Source organism: Bos taurus, unplaced genomic scaffold, assembly GCF_002263795.3.
Source record: "Bos taurus isolate L1 Dominette 01449 registration number 42190680 breed Hereford unplaced genomic scaffold, ARS-UCD2.0 Leftover_ScbfJmS_264, whole genome shotgun sequence".
Lineage (NCBI taxonomy): Eukaryota > Metazoa > Chordata > Mammalia > Artiodactyla > Bovidae > Bos > Bos taurus.
Genome location: NW_020191578.1, coordinates 310,023 through 335,637, shown reverse-complemented (window position 1 = coordinate 335,637; position 25,615 = coordinate 310,023). Strand labels below are relative to the sequence as shown.

The 25,615-nt window shown below is 41.7% G+C and overlaps 1 protein-coding gene across 2 annotated transcripts in view; it reads right to left on the bottom strand.

The window, feature by feature from the left end:
* The window catches only part of LOC107131247 (ATP-binding cassette sub-family C member 4), a 152,923-nt gene that overhangs the window by 73,346 nt on the left and 53,962 nt on the right, over positions 1-25,615 (bottom strand). For both annotated transcript variants that reach the window (XM_024989162.2, XM_059884478.1), the window contains 7 exons: positions 21,218-21,312; positions 20,908-20,994; positions 13,929-14,025; positions 11,504-11,674; positions 10,085-10,225; positions 9,268-9,305; positions 8,780-8,874 (listed from right to left, as the gene is read on the bottom strand). In XM_024989162.2, the coding sequence (XP_024844930.1) occupies positions 8,780-8,874; positions 9,268-9,305; positions 10,085-10,225; positions 11,504-11,674; positions 13,929-14,025; positions 20,908-20,994; positions 21,218-21,312 (724 nt within the window). The remainder of the gene's footprint in view (positions 1-8,779; positions 8,875-9,267; positions 9,306-10,084; positions 10,226-11,503; positions 11,675-13,928; positions 14,026-20,907; positions 20,995-21,217; positions 21,313-25,615) is intronic.

Genomic DNA, 25,615 nt, shown 5'->3' with positions numbered 1-25,615 from the left:
TTGCACTGATCTCTGAGGAAGGCTTTCTTATCTCTTCTTGCTATTCTTTGGAACTCTGCATTCAGATGCTTATATCTTTCCTTTTCTCCTTTGCTTTTCACTTCTCTTCTTTTCACAGCTATTTGTAAGGCCTCCCCAGACAGCCATTTTGCTTTTTTGCATTTCTTTTCCATGGGGATGGTCTTGATCCCTGTTTCCTATACAATGTCACAAACTTCCGACCATAGCTCATCAGGCACTCTGTCTATTACATCTAGTCCCTTAAATCTATTTCTCATTTCCACTGTATAATCATAAGGGGTTTGATTTAGGTCATACCTGATGGTCTAGTGGTTTTCCCTACTTTCTTCAATTTAAGTCTGAATTTGACAATAAGTAGTTCACGATCTGAGCCACAGTGAGCTCCAAGTCTTGTTTTTGCTGACTGTATACAGCTTCTCTATCTTTGGCTGCAAATAATATAATCAATCTGACTTCGGTGCGACCATCTGGTGATTTCCATGTGTAGAGTCTTCTCTTGTGTTGTTGGAAGAGGGTGTTTGCTATGACCAGTGTGTTTTCTTAGCAAAACTCTATTAGCCTTTGCCCTGCTTCATTCCGTACTCCAAGGCCAAATTTGCCTGTTACTCCAGGTGTTTCTTGACTTCCTACTTTTGTGTTTCAATCCCGTATAATGAAAAGGACATCTTTTGGGGGTGATAGTACTAAAAAGTTAGGACTTCCCTGGTGGCTCAGATGGTAAAACATCTGTCTACAATGCAGGAGACCCGGGTTCAATCTCTGGGTCAGGAAGATCCCCCTGAGAAGGAAATGGCAATCCCCTCAAGTACTATTGCCTGGAAAATCCCATGGACAGAGGAGCCTGGTAGGCTGCAGTCCATGGGGTCGAAAAGAGTCAGACTGAGCAACTTCACTTTCATTTTCACTTTCTAAAGGGTCTTGTAGGTTTTCATACCTCCACCATAGTTTATCTTTATTACCTCCACCATAGTTTGGCCCAAGATAAGTAGCAGGGAGGGAACACAGCTCCACCCATCAACAGAAAATCGGATTAAAGATTTACTGAGCATAGACCTGCCCATCAGAACAGGACCCAGTATCTCCCTTAGTCAGTCTCTCCCATCAGGAAGCTTCCATAAGCTTCTTATCATTCTCCATCAGAGGGCAGACAGACTGAAAGCCACAATCACAAAAAACTAACCAATCTAATTACATGGACCACAGCCTTGTCTAACTCAATGAAACTATGAGCCATGTCATGTAGGAGTACCTAAGACTGATGGGTCATGGTGGAGAGTTCTAACAAAATGTGGTCCACTGGAGAAGGGAATGACAAACCACTTCAGTATTCCAGTCTTGAGAACCCCATGAACAGTATGAAAAGGCAAAAAGATAGGACACTGAAAGATGAACTCCCCAGTTGGTAGGTACCCAATATGCTACTAGAGAACAGTGGAGAAATAACTCCAGAAAGAATGAAGAGACAGAGCCAAAGCAAAAATAACAGCCAGTTGTGGATGTGACTGGTGATAGAAGCAAGGTCCGATGTTGTAAAGAGCAACATTGCAAAGGAACCTGGACTATTAGGTCCATGAATCCAGGCAAATTGGAAGTGATCAAACAGGAGATGGCAAGAGTGAATGCCATCAAATTCCTAAAATTCCACATTTTAGGAATCAGTGAACTAAAATGGACTGGAATGGGTGAATGTAACTCAGAAGAACTTTATATCTACTACTGTGCACAGGAATCCATTAGAAGAAATGGAGTAGCCATCATATTCAACGAAAGAGTCCAAAATGCAGTGCTTGGATGCAATCTCAAAAAACACAGAATGATCTCTGTTCGTTTCCAAGGCAAACCATTCAGTATCACGGTAATCTAAGTCTATGTCCTGACCAGTAATGCCAAAGAGGTTGAAGTTGAACAGTTCTATGAAGACCTACAGGACCTTCTAGAATTAACACCCCAAAAAGATGTCCTTTTCATTATAGAGAACTGGAATGCAAATGTAGGAAGTCAAGAAACACCCAGAGTAACAGGCAAATCTGGCCTTGGAGTACAGAATGAAGCAGGGCAAAGGCTATTAGCAGTTCTGCCAAGAGAATGCACTGGTCATAGCAAATACCTTCTTCCAACAACACAAGAGAAGACTCTACACATGGACATCACCAGATGGTCAACATCTAATTCAAATTGATTATATTCTTTGCAGCCAAAGATGGAGATGTTCTATACAGTCAGCAAAAACAAGACCGGGAGCTGACTGTGGCTCAGATCATGAATTCATTATTGCCAAATTCAGACTTAAATTGAAGAAAGGGAAAGCCACTACCATTCAGGTATGACCCAAATCAAATCCCTTATGATTATACAGTGGAAGTGAGAAATAGATTTAAGGGACTAGATCTGATAGAATGCCAGATGAACTATGGATGGAGGTTTGTGACATTGTACAGTAGACAAGGAGCAAGACCTCCCCAAGAAAAAGAAATGCAAAAGAACAAAATGGCTGTCTGAGGAGGCCTTACAAATAGCTGTGAAAAGAAGAAAAGCAAAAAGCAAAGGAGAAAAGGAAAGATATACCCATTTAAATGCAGAGTTCCAAAGAATAGCAAGGAGAGATAAGAAAGCATTCCTCAGTGATCAGTGCAAAGAAATAGAGAAAAACAATAGAATGGGAAAGACTAGAGATCTCTTCAAGAAAATTAGAGATACCAAGGGAACATTTCATGCAAAGATGGGCTCAATAAAGGACAGAAATGTTATGGACTTAACAGAAGCAGAAGATATTATGAAGAGGTGGCAAGAATACACATAAGAACTGTACAAAAAAGATCTTCACAACCCAGATAATCATGATGTTGTGATCACTCACCTAGAGGCAGACATCCTGGAATGTGAAGGCAAGTGGGCCTTAGTAAGCATCACTACAAACAAAGCTAGTGGAGGTGATGGAAATCCAGTTGAGCTATTTCAAATCCTAAAAGATGATACTGTGAAAGTGCTGTACTCAATATGTCAGCAAATTTGGAAAACTCAGCAGGGGCCACAGGACTGGAAAAGGTCAGTTTTCATTCCAATCCCAAAGAAAGGAAATGAATGCTCAAACTACTGCACATTTGCTCCTATCTCACACGCTAGCAAAGAAATGTTCAAAATTCTCCAAGCCAGGCTTCAGCAATACGTGAACCATGAACTTCTAGATGTTCAAGCTGGTTTTAGAAAAGGCAGAGGAACCAGAGATCAAATTGCCAACACCTGCTGGATCATGGAAAAAAGCAAGAGAGTTCCAGAAAAACATCTATTTCTCCTTTATTGACTATGTCAAAGCCTTTGACTGTGTGGATCACAATAAACTGTGGAAAATTCTGAACGAGATGGGAATATCAAACCACCTGACCTGCCTCTTGACATATCTGTATGCAGATTGTAAGCAACAGTTAGAACTGGACATGGAACAACAGACTGGTTCCAAATAGGAAAAGGAGTATGTCAAGGCTGTATTTTGTCATCATGCTTATTTAACTTATATGCAGAGTACATCATGAGAAACACTGGGCTGGATGAAGTACTAACTGGAATAAAGATTGCTTGGAGAAATACCAATAACCTCAGATATGCAGATGACATTACCCTTATTGTAGAAATGAAGAACTAAAGAGTCTCTTGATGAAAGTGAAAGAGGAGAGGGAAAAAGTTGGCTTAAAGCTCAACATTCAGAAAACTAAGATCATGGCATGTGGTCCCATCACTTTATGGCAAACAGATGCGGAAACAGTGGAAACAGTGACAGACTTTATTTTTTGGGACTCCAAAATCACTGCAGATGGTGATTGCAGCCATGAAATTAAAAGACGCTTACTCCTTGGAAGAAAAGTTATGACCAACCGAGACAGCATATTAAAAAGCAGAGACATTACTTTGCCAATAAAGGTCTGTCTAGTCAAGGCTGTGGTTTTTCCAATAGTCATGTATAGATGTGAGAGTTGGACTATAAAGAAAGCTGAATGCCAAAGAATTGATGCTTTTGAACTATGATGTTGGAGAAGACTCTTGAGAGTCCCTTGGACTGCAAGGAGATCCAACCAGTCCATCCTAAAGAAAAGGACTGATGTTGAAGCTGAAACTCCAATACTTTGGCTACCTGATGCAAAGAGCTGACTCATTTGAAAAGACCCTGATGCTGGGAAAGATTGAGGGCAGGAGGAGAAGGGGACGACAGAGGATGAAATGATGGGATGGCATCACTGACTCAATGGGCATGAGTTTGAGTAAACTCTGGGAGTTGGTGACGGACAGGGAAGCCTGGTGTGCAGCAGTACGTGGGGTCACAACGTCGGACTGACTGAGCAACTGATCTGATCTGAACTAAACTGATCCATATAAAAATGAAAATAGCCCTCCGAACATCTCTTCAACTCACAATGGTAAATAAAGGAGTGATGACCCTTGTAATAAATATTCCTTCATGTAGTGTTTTTCCATTCAGCTGACACATCAGTGTTAAACTCTGAAACCTGCTCAGATTCCTGAATTCCATCAACAAGCATTTGCCTTAGCCCACTACCCTATATGAATATAAAACAGAATCCTTTCCTTCTTCCTTTAAGCCCCCATAGTCCACCAATTAAGAAGGTAAACAGCTAACGTATTTGGATTTCTTAGCAAGTGATTCATAAAATAAATACCAAATTTCAAAGAGTGGATTTTTATATAACACATTCTTTGTAGCCAGTTTATACAAGTGTTTCCTGTGGGAATATTGTTATTTATTTATTTTTACTGGAATATACTTGCTTTACAATGTTGTGTTAGTTTCTGTACAAGGAAGTAAATCAGCAATATGTACATATATCCCATCCTCCTATACCTCCCCTTCTCAATTAATCCCACCCCTCAATGTCCTCAGAGAGCACTGTACTGAGTTCCCTGTACTATCCAGCAAGTTCCCACTAGCTATCTAGTGTATGGTAGTGTATATCCTAACCTGTCCATTCATCTCCTACACCTCCCCAACATGTTTCCACACATATGTTCTCTACATCACTATCTCTATTCCTGCAAATAGGTTCATCTGTACCATTTTGCTAGAGTTCACATATATGTGTTAATATGTGCTTTTTTTTTTTTTGCTTTTCTTTCTGACTTACTTCACTCTGTATAACAGACTCTAGGTCCACCCATGTCTCTACAAATCAGCTAATTTCATTCTTTTTTGTAGCTGAGTAATATCCCATTATATATAGGTATCATAAATGAGATGAAAACACAATCCTCAGAATGGGAGAAAATAACTGTAAACTAAGCAACTGACAAGGGATTAACCTTCAAAATATACAAACAGTTTATGCAGCTCAATATCAAAAAAACAAACAATCCAATCAAAAAATAAGTGGAAGACATAAATAGACATTTCTCCAAAGAAAACATACCAATGGTCAACATGAAAAAAAAAAAAGTCTATATCACTAATTATTAGAGAAATGCAGATCGAAACTACAATGAGGTGTCACCTCACATCAATCAGAATGGCCATCAGCAAAAAATCTTACAATAAATGCTGGAAAGGCTGGAGAGAGAAGGGAACCCTCGTGCACTATGGTGGGAATGTAAATTGATATAACTACTATGGAGAACAGTATGGAGGTTCATTACAAACTAAAAATAGAACTACCATATGACCTTGGTAGTCCAGGAGCCCCAGTTCTAGACATATACCCAGAGAAAAACATAGTCCAAAAGGATACATACCAGGATATATACACCCCAATGCTCATTGCAGCACTGTTTACAACAGCTAACATGTGAAAGCAACCTAAATAACCATTGGCAGGAATGGACAAAGAAGAGGTGGTACATACATACAATGGACTATTACATAGTCATTAAAAAAGAATGAAATAATGCCATTTGCCACAACATGGGTGGGCCTAGAGATTGTCAGGCTGAATGAAGTAAGTCAGAGAGGAAAAATATTGTAAAACATCCCTTATAGGTGGAACCTAAAAAGAAATTATACAAATAAATGTATTTATGTAACAGAAACATACTGACAGACTTAGAGAATGAAATTATGGTTGTCAGGGGGAAGAAGAAAGGGGAAGAGATAGTTAGGGAGTTTGGGATCAACATGCACACTCTTCTATATTTAAAGTGGGTAACCAAAAGAACCTACTGTATAACACAGGGAACTCTGCTCAGTTATGTGATAGCCTGGACGGGGGGTGGGGAAGGGATTTGGAGGAGAATGAATATATGTATAGCTGAGTGTCTTTGCTGTCCACCTGAAACTATCACAACATTGTTAATCATCTATGTGTGCATGCTAAGTCACTTCAGTCATGTCCAACTCTTTGCAACCCTATGGACCATAGCCCATCAGGCTTCTCAGTCCATGGTGCTGGGAGCCAGCACAGGAGTACCCTCCCATGACAAGGTCATGCGGGAGAGCCCTGATGGCCAAGGTGAGTCAGGACTCAAGGGGCCCCCTGGATCTGCTTGAGCATCTACCCCAAAACCAGAATCTGTCTGTTTTACTATTTTACGACTTCCACCAACTCCTCTGATATTAACAGGGGGCTATCCTCAACCACCTTTCTCTGAAGGAAATCAACTTACGGCCCTAGTTAATAAGTCTCCTGGGCATAATAGGAGTGTTTCAATCCAAACCCCTCAGATGGCTCTCTTAACTTGCCTGACAGGTTTATCCGGACTCCTACACCTACACATATGATTGTTTACAGCCTCCCAACTGCAAGAGGTATGGGCAGCTTAAGATATTCAAATAGTATAGAGCCTCTTGGGGAGTTAGAAATTATTAGAATAGAACTAGTAGAAGATTTCATTGTTGAGCTAATGCTTGCTGCCAAGTTTCCATATCCCTTACCCACTGTGTCCCTGGGAGTATAATTAATTAATTAATATAGTTGGTATATAGAAAAAATAAGTAGTGGCCTTGGTGTTAACAACTTTAGACCCTTGAGGTAGTAAATTCTTTCCTTGCTAAAGCCCACTGCACATTTGCCTTATAGGAAATGCAACTTTATCTAGTGCTTTCAGAGAGTGGCGCCAAACTTTAGAAAATTACTTTTAGAGAAAATAAGTTTTCTGGTTAACTAACCTTTATCAGAACAAAAGTCATAAAATGTTAATAGGCCTCCTGGCCAGAAGATGATGTAAATCACCTAAAGCATTTGTATACGATAAGTTTGCAGAAAAGAAAGCCATCCTCTATGTACAACTTAGGGTATAAAAACTCCTTTTGAAAATAAAGCTATTGGCCTTGCTCATCAGGCTTGGTCTCCCTGTGTCATTCTTGTTTCCTTTTCTCTCCTTTTCTTCTCTGTTCTTCTTTCAGGATGACTAATTGGAGCGTGGGGGCTCTCTGAGACCACTTAACTGCCCGGGCTTCTAAGACCCACTCGAGAAGGTGCCTAAGGTGGGGCACCTTCAGCTATTCGAGAGGGCGCCTGTGGCCTCTGTGGTCAGAGAAAGTTCAGTGTTACGAACTTTATTGGTTTTCTGCATAAACCAGTTAGATCAGGCCTCTTTCTCTCCCCTTTTATCTATCCTCTTTCGCCAACGCCGTTCTCCTGAGGGAATCGCTGGATCCAACTGGGGCTGGACCCTGGTACCATGGGATATCACAGGCAAGAATACTGGAGTTGGATGCCATTCCCTTCTCCAGGGATCGAACCCAGGTTTCCTGCATTGTAGGCAGATTCTTTACTATCTGAGCCACCAGTGAAACCCAATCATTTATAATCCAATATAAAATTATTTTATTTAAATTATTTAATTTATTTAATTTATTAATTTATTATATATATAATATATATAAATTTATATTTATAAATTTTTATAAATATTTATAAATATATATAAATTTATATTTATAAATTTTTATAAATATTTATAAATATATATAAATTTATATATATAAATTTATTAATTTAAATTATTTATTTAAATTATAATTTAAAAATTAATTAATTGATATTATTATTATTTATTATTATGCCCCAATGTTCATAGTAGTAAATATTTATAATAGCCAGGACATGGCAGCAATCTAAATGTCCATCAACAAATGAATGGATAAAAAGATATTTAAAATTTTAGATGATGACATCTTTTAAACACTATGTAATATTATATATATTCTAAGCTCTTGTGAATACAGTGAGTCATGTTAATATTAGTCACATGTTAAATTAATCACATATCTGGAGATAAGATAACACTGTGAACTCAAGGCAAGAAAGAGAAGGAATCTATCCCCAGATGCTGGATTCCCCCTGCTTAGCTTCTCAAGTAATTAGTGATGCCCAAGAGATGAGCAGTGTGGTGAAGGGATTTTGCATACCTTCAAGATCAATAAAAGCCAGAGCTTATTCAGACAGAATTGGAAAACTCTGAACCACAGAGTAGGGATCTGTTTCTAATCCCATTGCCCATTCATATAACAATATAAGATTTAGCTAAAGCAACCTATTAGAATAGACAATACCATGTATTTACAGTGGCTGATTTTCTGAATGTGCAATCCTGGTTTAACTACCAAAACCAGTGCACAATAAATCAAGAATCTCCATTCAACTTCTTTCTTCTAGATTTTAAAGATAATTGTTCTAGTTAATTCACAGAGTAAATGCAAATCAAACTCTTAAATCTGTTGAGACATTACCGAATTATGCCTGGAAGCCCTAGATGCTCACACAGGCTCCTTGTAAGCACCTCACACTCTCATATAATAGACCGGAGAATTCAACTTTACCTGAATAGGCTCCTAAATACCAGTTCAGATCAAGCATCACAATTGTCTCTCCTTTTCCATATACCTCAAAATACAGGGCACTTTGTAAATTTGCCCTATAGAACAGGGAAGAAAAAAATATTATGCTTCAGACAGAATGTATTCAAATATATATATATAAAAAACTCAATTTGAGAAATGTATTTTATGCTAGAAAAATGGTTCCCAGTTCACAGGGCTCTGTGTCCATCTACCTTATAAAGATTCAATTTGAATCACAACCTTCAGTTTTCAAAATCATCTATGAGGAAGCTGCTGAGGGTCAGACCTGGGGAGAGACAACGGGAGCGTCACTCTCCACCAGCAGGAACTTTACTTTTTCTTCAGGGAAACTATGTGAGGGTCAGAAGAGGAGGCTGAACAAGCCCCTCCCTTCTCCCCCTGACTGTGGGAAAGTGAGATTTCATGCAGATTTCACAGCACTTTGGGTCAGATCAGGAATCACTCACCAGTATGCAAGCCACCAATCCTGCAGGGCGTAGGCAACCTGGAGCAGGAAACAACAGTCACTCACACACTGACGTCACTGAGCCTCACACCCCGCTCAATAGGATGGGGGATGGAAAGGCTCCAGAAAACAGAGATGGTCCTTTCAGCCCAGGCCTGTGCCAAGCCCCACACCTCAGATGGCTACAGGTCAAGGGAGGGCATCTTACATTTTAAACTCTTTAAAAGATATTCTTTTTTCCCTGGAAGTTCTCCATCACGTACATAATACCGATAACCTTCACTTATTTTGCTCCCCACAGATAACGTACCTCAAAGCAAACACAAGTGAATTGCAAAATGCAGTAATCATAGTGCAAATGTAAGAAAAAAACATTCGACAAGTACTGTGATGGTCAGCTGTCTGTGTCAGCTTGGGCAGGCCAGTGTCCAATGATTCAACACTCGTCTAGATGTTGCCATGAAGGTATTTTGTGGATGTGGGTCACATCCATCATCAGAACTTCAGTAGAGGAGATCACACTCAACACTGTGGTGGCCTCATCCAGTCAGTCAAAGGCCCTAAGAGCAAAACCTGAGGCCGCTTGGAAGAAGAAGAAATTCTGCCTCAGACAGCAGGGTAGGCTCCTGCCAGACGTTCCAGCCTTCAGGCTTGCCTTTCTGGTTTCACATTCACCCAGCTAGATCCTACAACTGCATGAGCCAGTTCTTTGAGATAAATATCTTCATATACATATTAAAATAATGATAACATAAATACAGTATAAATATGTAAATACCAAGCTGAGGGCACACACCAAAATAAATGTCCTTATTTACCTGAGCTGCAATGTTCACTAGAATAAGGAAAATGATGATAAACCATTGAGCACCAGCTGTGAAGTAATCGTTGTAGGTCTTAATACCAACTTTTCCTTCCAAACGGTCCTCTAGAGGAAGTGTGACCTCTATATTCTCAGTCTGGGAGGGAAAAATCGCAGTGAGAGACAAAATTTTAAATAAGGAATCCCCGAATGTGAAAAGTTCAACAAAGCCCTCTACAGCAAAGCTGTGGGGAGACAGACACATCTCATACACTAGTAGAAGTGCAAGATGGTCCATCTCCTATGGAGAGGAGTGTGGGAGTATCTGGCCAAACCATGTGTGCATTTATCTTTGGACCCAGCCATCCCACTCCTAAGAATCTGTTAGAAATAAGAAAGCATCATTTGTACAAGGTTATTCACTGTTGGGTGGCTTTGCTTAAAGTCAGTCATGACTCTCAGCAGAAGCTTGTTCCAAATTAATACACAAAATGATATGAAGCTTATGTATCCTTCTAGATAATTTATGTCATTCAATAATAGAAACATGAAACATACAGCATACTTGTGGTTCAAAATACTAGCTAAATACAGTAAACTGAGGTCACCGAGTGAATTTGAGTAAAATGGGTTTGGATAGTAAGAGACAAGCATATAATCTGAATCTATCTGATTCCTAAATTTCAGAGAGTGATTCCTGAGTTTAGAAACTGAGGAATTAATCCAAATGCTTATCAGAATCAATCAGAGTTTGGATACTGAGGAAATCTATGTATGTTTTTAAGGGAGATCTAGTGCATTTCCACATTTCTGTCTGAAGGACTTAGAATGCATTATAGAGTCACAGGAGCCCAGGATGTCCTCAGCTCTCTCCTGACCACTGGGGTTCAAGGTGGATTAGACGTGGTTCTCAGTCTTAAAGGATAAGAAAGGAAGATGGGAACTAACTCCAAAGTCTGCTGTTTGTCAGGTTCTTTGCACATGCTACCTCTGATCCATCACAGACCATCTGACGATGAGACAAAATACTACCATCAGTCACCTGCAGTGCCACAACATTTCAACATATAGGAAAAGTAGCTGATTTAAAGCCTCTGGATGCATAAGGGAAGCTGGGGGCCACCACAGTGAGTAGGATGTAACTATGGTAAACGAAAGAGTTCACATATCATTGTGAGTCACATACACCCAGAAGTCATAGCAGTGAACTCACTACTGATCTTCATAAGATCCTCCATCCTACACCCAAAGGAGACCCACAAGCAGGTTTTCTCCCTTCATGCTCTTTTAACTCTACCAGTTCCATGGAACAGGGCCTTGGACTCTTAGGATCTGCTTTAGGACAAATGAAGATGTCACCAGTGGAACAGACTGAAGCTCCACGAGTCTACCAAGAGCAGACATACAGCAGCATGTTGCAGGATGAGAAACTCACATCTTGGAGCTCTGGAGCAGCACCTCTCATCAAGGGTCTGGACTGATTCTTCAGGGTAGAAGATTCCAGATCTGGAGATTCCAGATCTTCCTCATTCCTCTTTAAAAGGAAATCAAAATCTACCCCAGATTTCAGGAGCCCAATGTAAGTCCCATGTTGTACTATTTTGCCCTAAAATAAAGAATTTGAGAGGAATACATTTGCATTAGATAACAGTAATATAATCTGAATACTAATCAACTAAAGTTAACTGGTAATAAATTATGATTTTCCTAAGAAAATGATCCTTGGGTCTGACATTGTGGTTGACAAATCTAATGCAGTTCAACTCTACACAGAACAGAACATTTTATTCTCTGCTAAACCCTGTGTCAGGTTCTGAGGGATATGAAAGAAATGTGTGATGATGTGTTAAGAATGGAGACCACTGACATAACTACCGTGGGCACTTAGGGAAGCAAGAAGTACAGAGGTTGTGGGAGGATCAGCACAGTCTTTTTAGACAACATGGGAACTGAGAAACACCTCATGTGAGAAGCAGAATTTTTAAAAAAGTTAATTGGGGAGGATATTCCAGGAGAGAAAAATACTGACACAACTACATAGGTAACAGTCATTCATCAAAACTTCACTGACCACTGTCATTTTCATAGTTTCATGCACTCAGCTGGGACAGGACATGTAGGAACCAGCCCTGGGCAGAGAACCCAGGACCTGCATCTTCACAGTATTTTATAGCTTCCCCACAAATGTAGGAAGTTCCCAGCTGAAAATTCAATATTCCACCTGTTAAAGAAACTAAACAAGGAGGCCATGAGATTGGGGTGGCACTAATGCCTTGGCAGCCAGCAAACCAAAATCTAAGCCACAATCAGTGCACCCAGATCCAAGAAAAAAACTTAGGAACAACCAACCACAAGCAGCCAATGAGGCTTCCCCAAATCAGGCCTCTGTTTAAGCTACAGCCAATTTAATCATTTTCTTTGAACACATGTGACACATCCTTGCACAGTTTCCCTCCCTTACAAAGTCATATAAAATAATATGCAGATATTTTCACAATTTTCTCACCCCATGTAACAAGACTCAGCTGATTTAGTCAGTGGCAAACAAAATATTATAAAAAATCCTAAAATGAAAAATTCATAAAATGAAAGCAGCTCTGGTTAAGACAAGTCAGGTGGAAGAAATGACCCAGGACCCTCACTGGACCCCTTCTCACCCTCTCCCCTGAGGTGTCCCCTTGGAGAAACTCAGTGAAGACTTTGAGTACCATCTGACACTGCAGAACTGGAAAATTATTCAGGATACATTGTGTTATTTCACTTGGGAGGCAAAATTCATGCACCTTTTAAATGAAATTACCACTTTCCACTTCACATCTGTAACATGCACAAGGAAATGACTGGTGGTACAAAGGTTGCAGCTGTACTCTGCAAGCAAGTACTGACAATTTCGAGAGGACAGCTATCCTCTCCGTTCTGCGAATGGGACCAGATGAATAGTAAGGAATCTTTTAAATCCCACATCAGACTACATCACTCCTCTGCTCTGGACAGTCCAAGACTTCCATTCCACTTCCACGCACTGCCCAGTGCTCAGAGACCAGCTCCTTCCACATCCCCCTGCTCACTCTCCCCAGACACACTGGTCTTCCTGTTGTTTCTCCAACCTGCCAGGTCAGCTCCTTCCTTAGGACCCGCTGCCTCAGACCCGCCTACCCCAGGTGATTGCATGGCCCCCACCTTCATGTCACTCAGGCCACATGAGGCACCAGCTCTTTAAGCAGGCAACTAGGATGTCAGCTCCACCCCTCTCTCTTTGTCACATTTGTCCCCATAAGAACAGGAGCCCCATAAAGCAGAGCTTTATCGTCCTGCTGCACAGGCTCCCACACATATCAGGCATGGAAAGAGACAGTGAGATCAGCAACTGGGGACACCAGCAGAGTGGGCGTCTCTGACCCGGGTGCTAAGATACTCAGCCTCGCTTCTGGTGTTAACGGAAGATGCTCTTTAGCAAACTGCGTATGACAATCACGTGGATACAAACAAGTCTTAGTATCTCTAATTTCCAAATAATATACTTTGACTTAAATCCTGGAAGGGGAAAACAAAAAGTTCTATATAAAATAGCATCATTATCCTTAACAAATTTCACAAGAACAGTGATGACTCAGTAACCCTGTGGTAGCACTTTTATACACTTTAGGGTTTATGTGGCTCAGATTATAGTAGTGACATTTCTACAGGTCTTTGGATTCATTGTCAAAGGCATGAACACCAACCTTAGAGAAGAAGAAGCTGTAAAACTGAGGGAGAAGACGGTGTTTACCATGAACCCAAGGAGAGCGACCTGCTGAGAGGCCTGGCTTTCAGCACACCTGAGTGCTAGCAAGTTTCACAGGTGTTTAGAAATTACTTACACCTTTCAATATCAGAATCCAACTTGCAGCTTTTAGGTACTGCCACTGATGCATCACTAAGATTGTGCTCTTCTCCCTCAAGGCTTGACAAATACACCTACAAATGTAAAATGTACAGTATACAAAAGCACATTAATGGGACTGCTCCAAATTGGGAACATATTTTGTAAACATGAGACAAAGACAACACAGCAAAGATCTGTAGTTTAAATACCAAATCAATAATACAAATTGAATAAACATAAATCAATAAATCTGAGTAGGTCCTCACAGTCATCAGCTGCAAACTTTAAAGAATAGTTATGCTAAAAAATTCTATAAAGCAATCCGGTGAAGAAGGCACTAACAGCTAAGGCTTTTTTGCCTAAAACTCAGCTTAACCCATTTACATGTTTCATAAAGAAAAACAACTAATACTGAAATTCCAAAACTTGACTGAACTAAAACACTTTTATCTCTATGCAGAATCCCAGGGATGGGGGAGCCTGGTGGGCTGCCGTCTATGGGGTCACACAGAGTCGGACACGACTGAAGCGACTTAGCAGCAGCAGCAGCAGCAGCAGGAATGGAAAAGAGGAATCTATGTCATATAAAAATGTGTACATTTATCTTAGGCAGCTTTCTAGGTGATTATTCATGATTAATAATGTGCATATTGCAACAAAAAAAATAGATTCTTGGTAACTTTTGCCAGAGTGCATTTTTCAGATACTTCTTCCAAAATAATACTAGACAGAAATTAATGCCAGCGTGGCATCCATCAGTCTCTACAACATTCCCAGACCCATCCAGGAAGAAAGTCTTTTTTCACTAGGACTGAACACCTTCCAAACATGAAAATGACAGAACGGAATCCAAATCACAGCAGGAATCATCCAACAGCAGTGTTAATTTCTTTTCTACAATAAAAAAACTGCTGATACATTCTAAATGCAGACCCCCAGGAAGTGGTGACAGTCCCATCTAGGAAGTAATTTTTTTTTTTTTTTTACTTGCACTGAAAACTTTCTGAATGTGAAAATGAAAGATGAGAGTCCAAATAGTCCCAATCAGAGGGAAAAATCACCCAAGGCTCAAAGGACACACAATTTTCTTAGCCAAGACCTCCTCAGAATTCAAACCTCAGTGTGTGTGTGTGTGTGTGTGTGTGTGTGTTTCTCATAGTACCCCTCAGACTGCTCCTACATTTTAAAGGCAGATCCTTAGGGACTCAGCCCCAGTTTCACCCCAGAGGGTCTACAGCCCCTCCAAGGAAGAGAGTGGGTGGGACCAGGACCCCAGTGACCACGGGCTGGGCTCCAGGCAGGTATTCTGGGAGCCCGAGCCCCTCGTAGAGCAAATCTCAGGGACCTGGGCCAGAGCTCAGCTTGTGAGTGAGTCAGATGGAGAGTCTGGAGGCAGCAGACTACAGCTCAGTCTCTCTCACGAGCCTGATGACATCAGACAAGTGACTAAACTTCAGACGCTTTTTAGGGGACTTTCCAGGTGATACTTCCAGTAGTTGGGAATCCACATGCAAGTGCAGGGGACACAGGTTAGATATCTCTGGCAGCCTGGTAGGGGAACTAAGATCCCACATGCCTCAGAGTGCCTGAGCCTGTGCATCACAGCTAAAGAGGCTGTATGTCACCAATGGAGGATCCCACATGAAGCAAGATGACCCTGTGTGCTGCAACTAGGACCCGATGCAGTCAAATAAATAAATAAAAATTAATTAATTAAATATAATGCTACTTCTCCAAACCACTCTACTTTCCAAGTTTTTAGAGTAAAGATTTCCAAGTCATGCCATAAAAATGACTGATTCAACAGTCAGTTGTTTAATTGTTATTACTATGTAAGGACTGGATTAATCTTAAAATAACCATATGAAAGTGAAGTCCCTCAGTCATGTCCGACTCTTTGTGACCCCATGGACTCTAGCCTACCAGGATCCTCTGTCCATGGGATTTTCCACGCAAGAGTACTGGAGTGGGTTGCCATTTCCTTCTCCAGGGGATCTTTCCAACCCAGGGACTGAACCTGGGTCTCCCACATTGTAGGCAGACACTTTACTGTCTGAGCCACCAGGGAAGTCTAGAAGTATGGATGTATACCAGTTTGGAAGTACACCAGGAATTATAATACCATGTATAATTCTATAATGGGCTCTGTTAAGAGTGGACACATCCAATGGTACAGGGATGTGTATCAATAAAACAAAAAAGACAGAGTCCCCACCTTCATTCATCCAGTCAGCAGAGGTTTGTGAGCCAGGCACTGTCCTACATGCCAAGGATACACCCGTTGGTCAAGACAGGAGACAAAATTATATACCATATAAACGTGAACATAAGAATGAGTATAGAAAATGCCCTTTCAGGCATGACATGTGCTGTGAAGAAAAAGAAAGGGGGGCTGCTGTCTTAAATAGGGAGACACGGGAGCCCTGAGACTCTCTGGGGAAACATCCCTGGAAGAAGACACAGCAGGTGCAGGGGTCCTGGGACAGAACAAGCCAGGCTGAGGCACCTCCCTGCATTCATAGCTTATGGGGGCTTGGGAGGGTATTCATAAATGGTCAAGTGCAGCCCTCTGTGGGCTGTGGGAAGACAGGGGGCACAGGTACCCACTGGAGGAGCAGGGGGAATGGCAGGGCCCATTTTTCACCTTTTTTCTTTGCCCTGACACACTGATCCCTAGCTTGGGGACAGAGGGACCAGAATATACAGACAGACAGGGGTAAGAAAAAAGTGAAAATGAAAGTGTCAATTGCTGAGTCATGTCTGACTCTGTGACCATGGACTGTAGCCTGCCAGGCTCCTTTATCCATGGGGTTCTCCAGGCAAGAATACTGGAGTGGGTAGCCGTTCCCTTTTCCAGGGAGGGGTGAGAAAGGGCCACCACAAAGCCAGCACAGCTGGAGAGGCTGATGGGAGCAGACGGCAAAGAAGCCTGTTCTCTGTTTGAGGACCTGGAGCTGCATCCTGAACATGGTTGGCAGGGGGGTCTCTGAAGGGCTGGAGCAGGAGGGTGAGCTGTGTAGACAGCAGTGTGGGAGTCTGATCAGAACAGACCCGAAGATCTGATAACACAGGATGCAGGGGTTTGGTGATATGGGGCTGACACATGTTAAAATCCAAGTTAGACACAGGTAACACTGTATCAGTTCCTGTAAGGCCGCTAACCTTCTGTATGTGATAGAACCTACACAATGTCTGCAACATATAGACGTAAATTCACAGAACCTTAATAAACTTGGATGTATATTCACAACTGAAGGAAACTGTTAACAGCAAGTAGAGTGCGATTCATTCACTTGTAATATAAAAGAATCCCCATTACTAATACAAAATACTCCCTGGTGTGCTACAGTCCATGGGGTCACAAAGAGTAGGACACAACTGAGTGACTGAACAATAACCCCATTACTAAGCTTTGACATGCCACCATCACTCATAGCATATTATTCCATCCAACTTTCTAACTAGAGAACATTCTCCCCTTGCTGCTGAGTGACTTCATAAACTGCCTTCATGCTCTCTGCTTTAAGTTTCCCTAGAGAATGGGCTGTGATTAGCAAGCAACAATCTAAACAAGCTTGCTTCCATCAAGTGTACATTTCAAGTCATTAAACCCAAAATGTTTAAGAAAACTTTACAAATACTTCCTGTGTTCGAATAAGAACTTGGGAGAACTACTGTGATCAGCACACCATTCTCAGCAATCAGAATGCCTCCCTCTCCCCTCCCCGTGACACAGATGCGATGGTCAGCAGAAACTGTTCAGGAAATGATGGAGAACTTGTGCAGCCTCACATAAGATGGGGTGGCAGACATTTGTAGGTTCAGGTCAGGGTCCTGGGAAGAGGGAGCCTAAGCTACTCCTGATGCCAGGGGGGTGGGGGTGGGGAATCCCTGTCACAGCACTAGCCACAGTCACTGAACTCATCACAAGTCACAAGGCACTTCTCTAAGGGAAAATCCATCCAGGATCAAAACAGCATGGGAAAGGGGGGACAGATTAGAGAACTGGAGGCCATGCCATTTGTCAGCTCCTCTGCTACCTCGGATTCTGAAAGATTCGATTCTACTATGCAGTCTTTTTTTTTAATTGTGGTAAAATATGTTGTTGATGTTTTTCAGCCCCTAAGTTATATCTGACTCTTTGCAACCCCATGGATTGTAGCCCACCCAACTCCTCTGTTCATGGGATTCTCCAAGCAAGAATACTTGAGTGGGCTGCCATTTCCTTCACCAGGGGATCTTCCCAACCCAGGGATCCAATCTCCATCTCCTGCTTGGCAGGTGGATTGTTTATCACTGAGTCAACAGGGAAGCCCAGTAGTAAAATATACCTAACATGAAATTTACCATTTCTGCCATTTTAAGCATACAGTTGAGTGGCATTAAGTACATTCACATTGTTCTGCAGCCATCACCAAAATTTATCTCCACAACTCATGCCAGCACTAAGCATGTTTTTCATACGGGCAGGTTCCATCAAAGTTTAACAACCTCTGCTTAGTAGATGTGGAATCCCAGCTCCTCGTGTCCAGAGGTCAGAGGTCAGAGCTCCTCACACATCAGCTGACTCCGCTAAGTTTCTACTCTTTTATTCTGGACCTGATTTACAATCAGTCATGTCCTTAAAATTCAGTTGCTGACATCTTAGCCATTAGTACCTTAGAATTTCATGACAGGGACTTTAAAGGACTAACTGTTATCCTTAATCATTCTGGGCCTAATTTAATCTGACTGGTGAGCTTAGATGAAGAAGAGACTAAGACATAAAGGCAGAGACACAGGCTTGTAAATCAGTGAAGTTAGAACATACCCTCTCACCACCCACAAATATAAACTTAAAATGACTTAATGACTTAAACTTAAAACATGACACCATAAAACTTCTAGAAGAGAACACAGGTAAAATATTCTCTGACATAAATAATATCTATGTTTTCTTAGGTCAGTCTCCCAAGACAATAGAAATAAAAACAAAATAAACAAATGGGACCTAATCAAATGTACAAGCTTTTGCACAGCAAAGAAAATCATCAGAAAACAAAAAGACAACATACAGCATGGGAGAAAATATTTCCAAATGATGCAACTGACAAGGGGGTAATCTGCAAAATATACAAATACTTTATACAATTCAATAACAAACACAAACAACCCAGCTGAAAAATTAGCAGAACTAAATAGACATTTCTCCAAAGGATATATAGATAGATAGATAGATAGATATAGATGGCCAGTAGGCACATGAAAAGGTGTTTAACATTGTGAATTATTAGAGAAATGCAAATCAAAACTACAGTGAGGTACGACTTCACACCAGTCAGAATGGCCATCATTAAAATAACAATGGCTAGAAAGGATATACAGAAAATAGAACCTTCCTACACTGTACAGGAGCTGACGATGGACAGGGAGGCCTGGCGTGCTGCAGTCCATGGGGTCTCCAAGTCAGACACAACTGAGCGACTGAAATGAACTGAAACTGTTAGTGGGAATGTAAGTTGGTAGAGGCAATATGGAAAACAGTTTGGAGGTTCCTTGGAAAATTAAAAATAGAATTATCCTATAATCTAGCAATCTCACTCCTAGGCATATATCCAGATAAAACCACAAAAGACACACGCACCCCTATGCTCGTAGAAGCACTATTCACAACATAGAAGACATGGGAACAACCTAAATGTCAACTGACAGGTGAATGGATAAAGAAAGCAAAAAAAAGAATGCCATTTTCAGAAACGTGAGTGGACCTGGAGATTATCATACTAAGTGAAGTAAGTCAGAAAGGGAAAGACAAATACCAATATGATATCACTTATATGTGGAATATAAAATATTGCAAAAATGACACTATCTACAAAACAGAAACAGATTTACAGACTTAGAGAACAGACTCTGATGTAGAATAAATCATTCTTAAATTCTAGACTTTACTAAGTATTTTCAAACATACAGAATAATAAGCATAAAACAAGGGTCTTTCCAATCAGTACTGAAAACTTTGCTTCTCACATGTCTTAAAAAAATGATGGAGGATTAACAGATTAACAGATAAAGAAGCTATGGTACATATATACAATGGTATACTACTCAGCCATAAAAAGGAATGCATTCAAGTCAGTTCTAATTAGATGGACAAACCTAGAGCCTATTATACAGAGTGAAGTAAGTCAGAAAGAGAAATATAAATATTGTATACTAACACATATATATGGAATCTAAAAGCATGGTACTGATGAATTTAAGTTCAGGGCAGGAATGGAGAAACACACATACAGAAATGACCTAACGACGCAGGGCTGAGGGAAGGAGGGAGAGGGTGAGGTGTATGGAGAGCAGAATGGAAACTTACATAACCAAATGTAAATGGATAGCCAATGGGAATTTGTTTTATGACTCAAGGAACTGAAACAGGGGTTCTGTGACAAAGAATGGATGGGGTGGGAGACGGGAGGGAGGTTTGGGCAGGAGGAAACATGGATGTAACTATGGCTGATTCTTGTTGCTGTATAACAGAAAACCACAAAATACTGTAAAGCAATTATCCTTCAATTTAAAGAAAGAAAGAAAGAAAAGAAAAAAAATGATGAAGGAAAAGAACTGCCAGTCAAGTACCAGGTTACCAAGACCTGATCTCTGACTTAAAAACCGTATATCATCTTTCTTATTCCTCAGGTCTGGATCCATCAACTGCAATTTGCAGGGGGAAATCTGCCATCTATCCCTCGCTCCCTAAAGCACGGACCCCACTGGTCTCCACAGAATGGAAGCACCTGCTGTATTGTCCTTTCTTGACTTCATGAAGATACAAGATTTCTCTATAATGGATCTTCTGTGGAAGGAAGAGACGAGGAGAGGGACACCAGGGCAGAATGAGCTGAGTCTCCTGAAGCACAAAGGCTTTCCTGAGCTCTCTTCCCTGATCTCTACAGGGTTCCTGGAAAGCAGAGATGATAGAAACACAGGAGCAAACTCACTGTTCGAACAAGTGTCTGCTGACTCCTGCATCCACTGCACTGAATGGATCATCCAGGAGGTAGATGTCTGCATCCTGATACATGGCTCTAGAAAACGTAGACAGATGTCAGGAGAACACACTTCACACTGCCTGGGGCTCATCTCTGAATCATGATGATGTCCAATAACTCCATGTTCATTCCAAGAGTCCATAGAAAGAACCAAGACCCTGCTTCACCAAGGCCCACCTGGTGAGAGGGGTCTGCGTGCTCATGTCCACTAGGAGCCGTGGAGGAGGAGGGGCAGGATGGCAACTGAAACCCCATTTACCTGGCGAGGCTGATCCGGGCTTTGTGTCCTTCACTCAGTGGGGTTCCTCTGTCTCCTATCAAAGTTTGATCTCCATCCTCCAGAAGCCATAAATCCTATGTGGAGAAAGAAAAGGGAAAGAGAATAAGATTTAAAATGTATTCTCCTCCTCTCATAGCTCAGTTGGTAAAGAATCACCTGCAATCAGGAGACCCCAGTTCAATTCCTGGGTCAGTAAGATCTGCTGGAGAAGGGATAGGCTACCCACTCCAGTATTCTTGGGCTTCCCTTGTGGCTCAGCTGGTAAAGAATACACCTCCAATGCAGGAGACCTGGGTTCAATCCCTGGGTTGGGAAGATCCCCTGGAGAAGGGAAAGGCTACCCACTCCAGTATTCTGGCCTGGAGAATCCCATGGACTGCATAGTCCATGGGGTCGCAAAGAGTCGCACAGGAATGAGTGATTTTCACTTTCCTCTTATCCTAATTTTTTTTTTTTTTAAGCCAAACCATGTAACTTGTGGGATCTTAGTTCTCTGACTAGGCATTGAACCCACGATCTCAGCCATGAAAGCATGGAGCCCTAAACACTGAACCACCAGGGAATTCCCATCCTCCTAATCCTTTAGCATCAGTTCTTCATACAAGTATTTGATGAAGAGCAATGGGAATGTTTCATAGTGACTAAATTATCACCTTGAACAACACCACCAAAAAAGCTCTTTGTTTTCTCTTTTTAATTCTGTAGTTTTTTGCAGCATTTATGCATTTGACTATTATCATATTTATTTATTGAAGATCGACATATACACCAGACATTATTCAGGGCACGATGAATTCAGCCACAAAGAAACAAAGTCCCAGAGTTTCTTTCCATGGTGGGAGATGGATGATATAAGAAATTAACCTGAGTGCAAGTACTGAGGACTAGAAGGAAAAGGAAGCCGGCTCAGGGGGATGGAGAGTGAAGGATGGAAGAGAGTCCACACTGGAGTGTGAGGGCTCTGCTCAGAGCGGGTGTGAGCAGATCTGGGGAGGAGGAGGGACTCAGGCAGACCTGGAGAGGCTGCTCCCCACAGAGGGATGGGCGAGTGCAGGGGCCACGGGGGGATGCCCAAGGTGTTCAGGACAAGCAAGTAGGCCAGGAGAGCAGAGCTGAGTAAGAATGAGGGGAGCTAGGGCAGAGACAGAGCAGGAGGAGCCTGGGGGCACTCCCAGTTACAGGGGAAGGGGGAGAAGGGAGGACTGACCTGGTCTGAGGTTTTTTAAAGAATCACTTCTATGCTTTGTGGAAAACAGGCAGTAAGGGGGAATGGGTGAGGGTGGATACAAGTGAGGAGGATACTGGAATAATCTACAGGATAGATAATGCTCCCACCAGAGTGGGAGGCTTTGATTTGAGAATCAGGGAATCTATGATAAGATTTATCTGAATACTATTTAAGAAATAAATAGACAAACCTGTTTATTTTCCCCAGAGTACCTGGGAAAATAAAAAATGATGACAAGAACATCCCAAAAACCACAAGATAACAATCAAGTTTAAGTTACACAGTTATTATATTAGAAATTTTAGACTGCCTGTACTTATCACTGGACAGATCCTGGCATAGACAAGCAGCACTCATTTCTCTGTCTTTACTTTAGCAAATTTGGGGAGGAAGCAAATGGCACTCTGGGGTCTCCATGATACAAAAAAATCCTTTGATCTCCTAAGTCTCACTTTCCTTTTCTACAGAATGTGCTTCAGAAACAAGAGTCACTAAACTCAAGGATGCTGTGAGAATCTAAAGTGTAGGAAAACCCTCATAAATGGAAAAAGGACAGGAATTGATAACTTGTTATTGGTGACTGACCACACTCCTAGTAAACAGAGAAACTGAGACTCAGTCCCTGAGCCTGCTGACTCCTGGACTTTGGAGTTATCTCATCAGCCTCAATTGATATTCTCAATGTGATTACTTCATATCTCCCTATTTTATTACAGAAAAGTTTTCAGCTCAATAAGCTTAAAGGTTTACTTCAATTAGATCTAGTTTAATACATCAGTTATTAACATATGTAATACAAAACATCTTGTTTTTAATTATTTTTTTCCTCCAAGATTAGGCAGATGTGAGCACAGAGAGAACTGTAAGGAGAAATCTTTATAATATTTATATGCATTTAAGTATGGATGAATAAAGAGAAAAAGGCTGTGTTAGTAAGAGTTGCTACCATTAACTGAAACCCTGACTTGTTTGCATTTCACAGGCGTCGCCTGTAGCCTTTAGGGTAGTCCCACCCCTCTACCATGTAATAAGAGGAGAAACTGAGAAAAACACTTGGAGTTACTATCCGGGACCATTTTTCTCTAACGGTCAAACCTTTTCTACTACACATGCAGTCTCTGTATCTTCAGGCCAAGATAACCCTGCTGCTGCTACTGCGTCTTAGTCGCTTCTATGTCTGACTCTGTGTGATCACATGGACTGTAAGCCGCCAGGCTCCTCTGTCCATGGAATTCTCCAGGCAAGAGTACTAGAGGAGGTCTCCATGCCCTCCTTCAGGGGATCTTCCCTACCCAGGGATCCTGCATTGCAAGCAGATTACCACTGAGCCACCAAGGAAGCCCAAAATAACTCTAGACACCTCTACTATCTGTGACCATCTCATGTCTATCCACCGACACATGGATTACAAAAGGAGATAAGCAGAGGCTCTCATAACTCATTAAATGGTTTCCAATTGCTGCAAAGACCTTGCTAACCCCTTGCTAATTGCTAACCAGTCATAGAGACATTTAAGAGCAGCAACAAAACCTCTTGGAAAACCGCTGAATCAGTGTCCTCATTTTGCTGTGGAAACCTCAGGCAGGTAACAGGACATGTTCACAGTGAGAGCAGGAGTGACACAGCCGGGTCCGGGACTCCCCTCTCACTACTCCTCTGCCCTAGACCACCTTCCTGTCAAGTAGAGAATGGGCACCAGGAGCCCCAACTCTCTGTCCTGACCATGCAAACAGGAGAGCAGTCCATCTTTGTAAATATTTGTCTCATCACATACAGAAGAATCGCTGTGCAGCCCAATCTTGCAGGGCCCCTTCTCACAGAATCTGCTGCATGGATGGTCCAGGGTGAGGGAAGCCTCAGAACACTGTCCTCGGTACTGGTCCAGTCATGCCACGTGGCTGCAGCAGAGCATCGCCCCCCAGGGAGAACAACAGCCCCTGAGGAAAATGCTGAACGGTAGCCACTGTCCCACAGCTGCTCTTCTCCAGAGATGCTCAAATGTGGGAGAGAAAGACAGGGCTGAGCTTCACCAAAAAGGCAAGGTCATGAGAGAAACACTCACACCTGGCCTGGGTCTTTGGGGTCTGATGTGGGCATCAGGAGCTGGACATGATTAAGGTAAAGAAAAACGCCTGAGATCTGTTTATTCCACATCCCACCTTCCACTTTCATCCATCACCTGCTTTTTGAAAAGTTCTTTTTTTAAACTTCCTCAAGCCAGCATAGCACCAAGGACAAGCATGGAGCCTAGAGTTGTGCAGAAACAGATCTGAACTTGAGCTCCAAATGTTAAGGACAGCTGTTTCATCCCCCAAGCTTCAGCTTTACCAACAAAAAATGAGGAATTTAACATCAAGGACACTCATAAAGAATAACTTACATAACTTCTTATGTGTGTATACATACACGTGTGAGAGAAAGAAAATTATTTACATGTAGACTCTGAATGGGAGCTGCTGTTCTCACTGTTTACCTTTGCTTCCTCCTTTTCTTGCACAGTATTTGTAGTATAGCATTAGTTGCTCAGCTGTGTCCAACTCTGCTGACCCCAGTGGACTATAGCATGCCAGGCTTCTCTGTCCATGGAATTCTCCAGGCAAAAATACTGGAGTGGGTTCCATTCCCTTCTCCAGGGACCTTTTGGACCCAGGGATTGAACCCAGGTCTCCCACATTGCAGGCAGATCCTTTACCATCTGAGCTACCAGTAAAGTCCATATATTTGCTCTTAAATTGTTTTTAAATTTTTGGTTGCACCTTGTGGCATGTTCTTCATGACCCAGATAATCATGATGGTGTGTTCACTGACCTAGAGCCAGACATCCTGGAATGTGAAGTCAAATGGGCCTTAGAAAGCATGACTACGAACAAAGCTAGTGGAGGTGATGGAATTCCAGTTGAGCTATTTCAAATCCTAAAAGATGATGCTGTGAAAGTGCTGCACTCAATATGCCAGCAAATTTGGAGAACTCAGCAGTGGCCAGAGGACTGGAAAAGATCAGTTTTCATTCCAATTCCAAAGAAGGGCAATGCCAGAGAATGCTCAAACTACTGCACAATTGCACTCATCTCACATGCTAGTAAAGTAATGCTCAAAATTCTCTAAGCCAGGCTTCAGCAATACGTGAACCATGAAATTCCTGGTGTTCA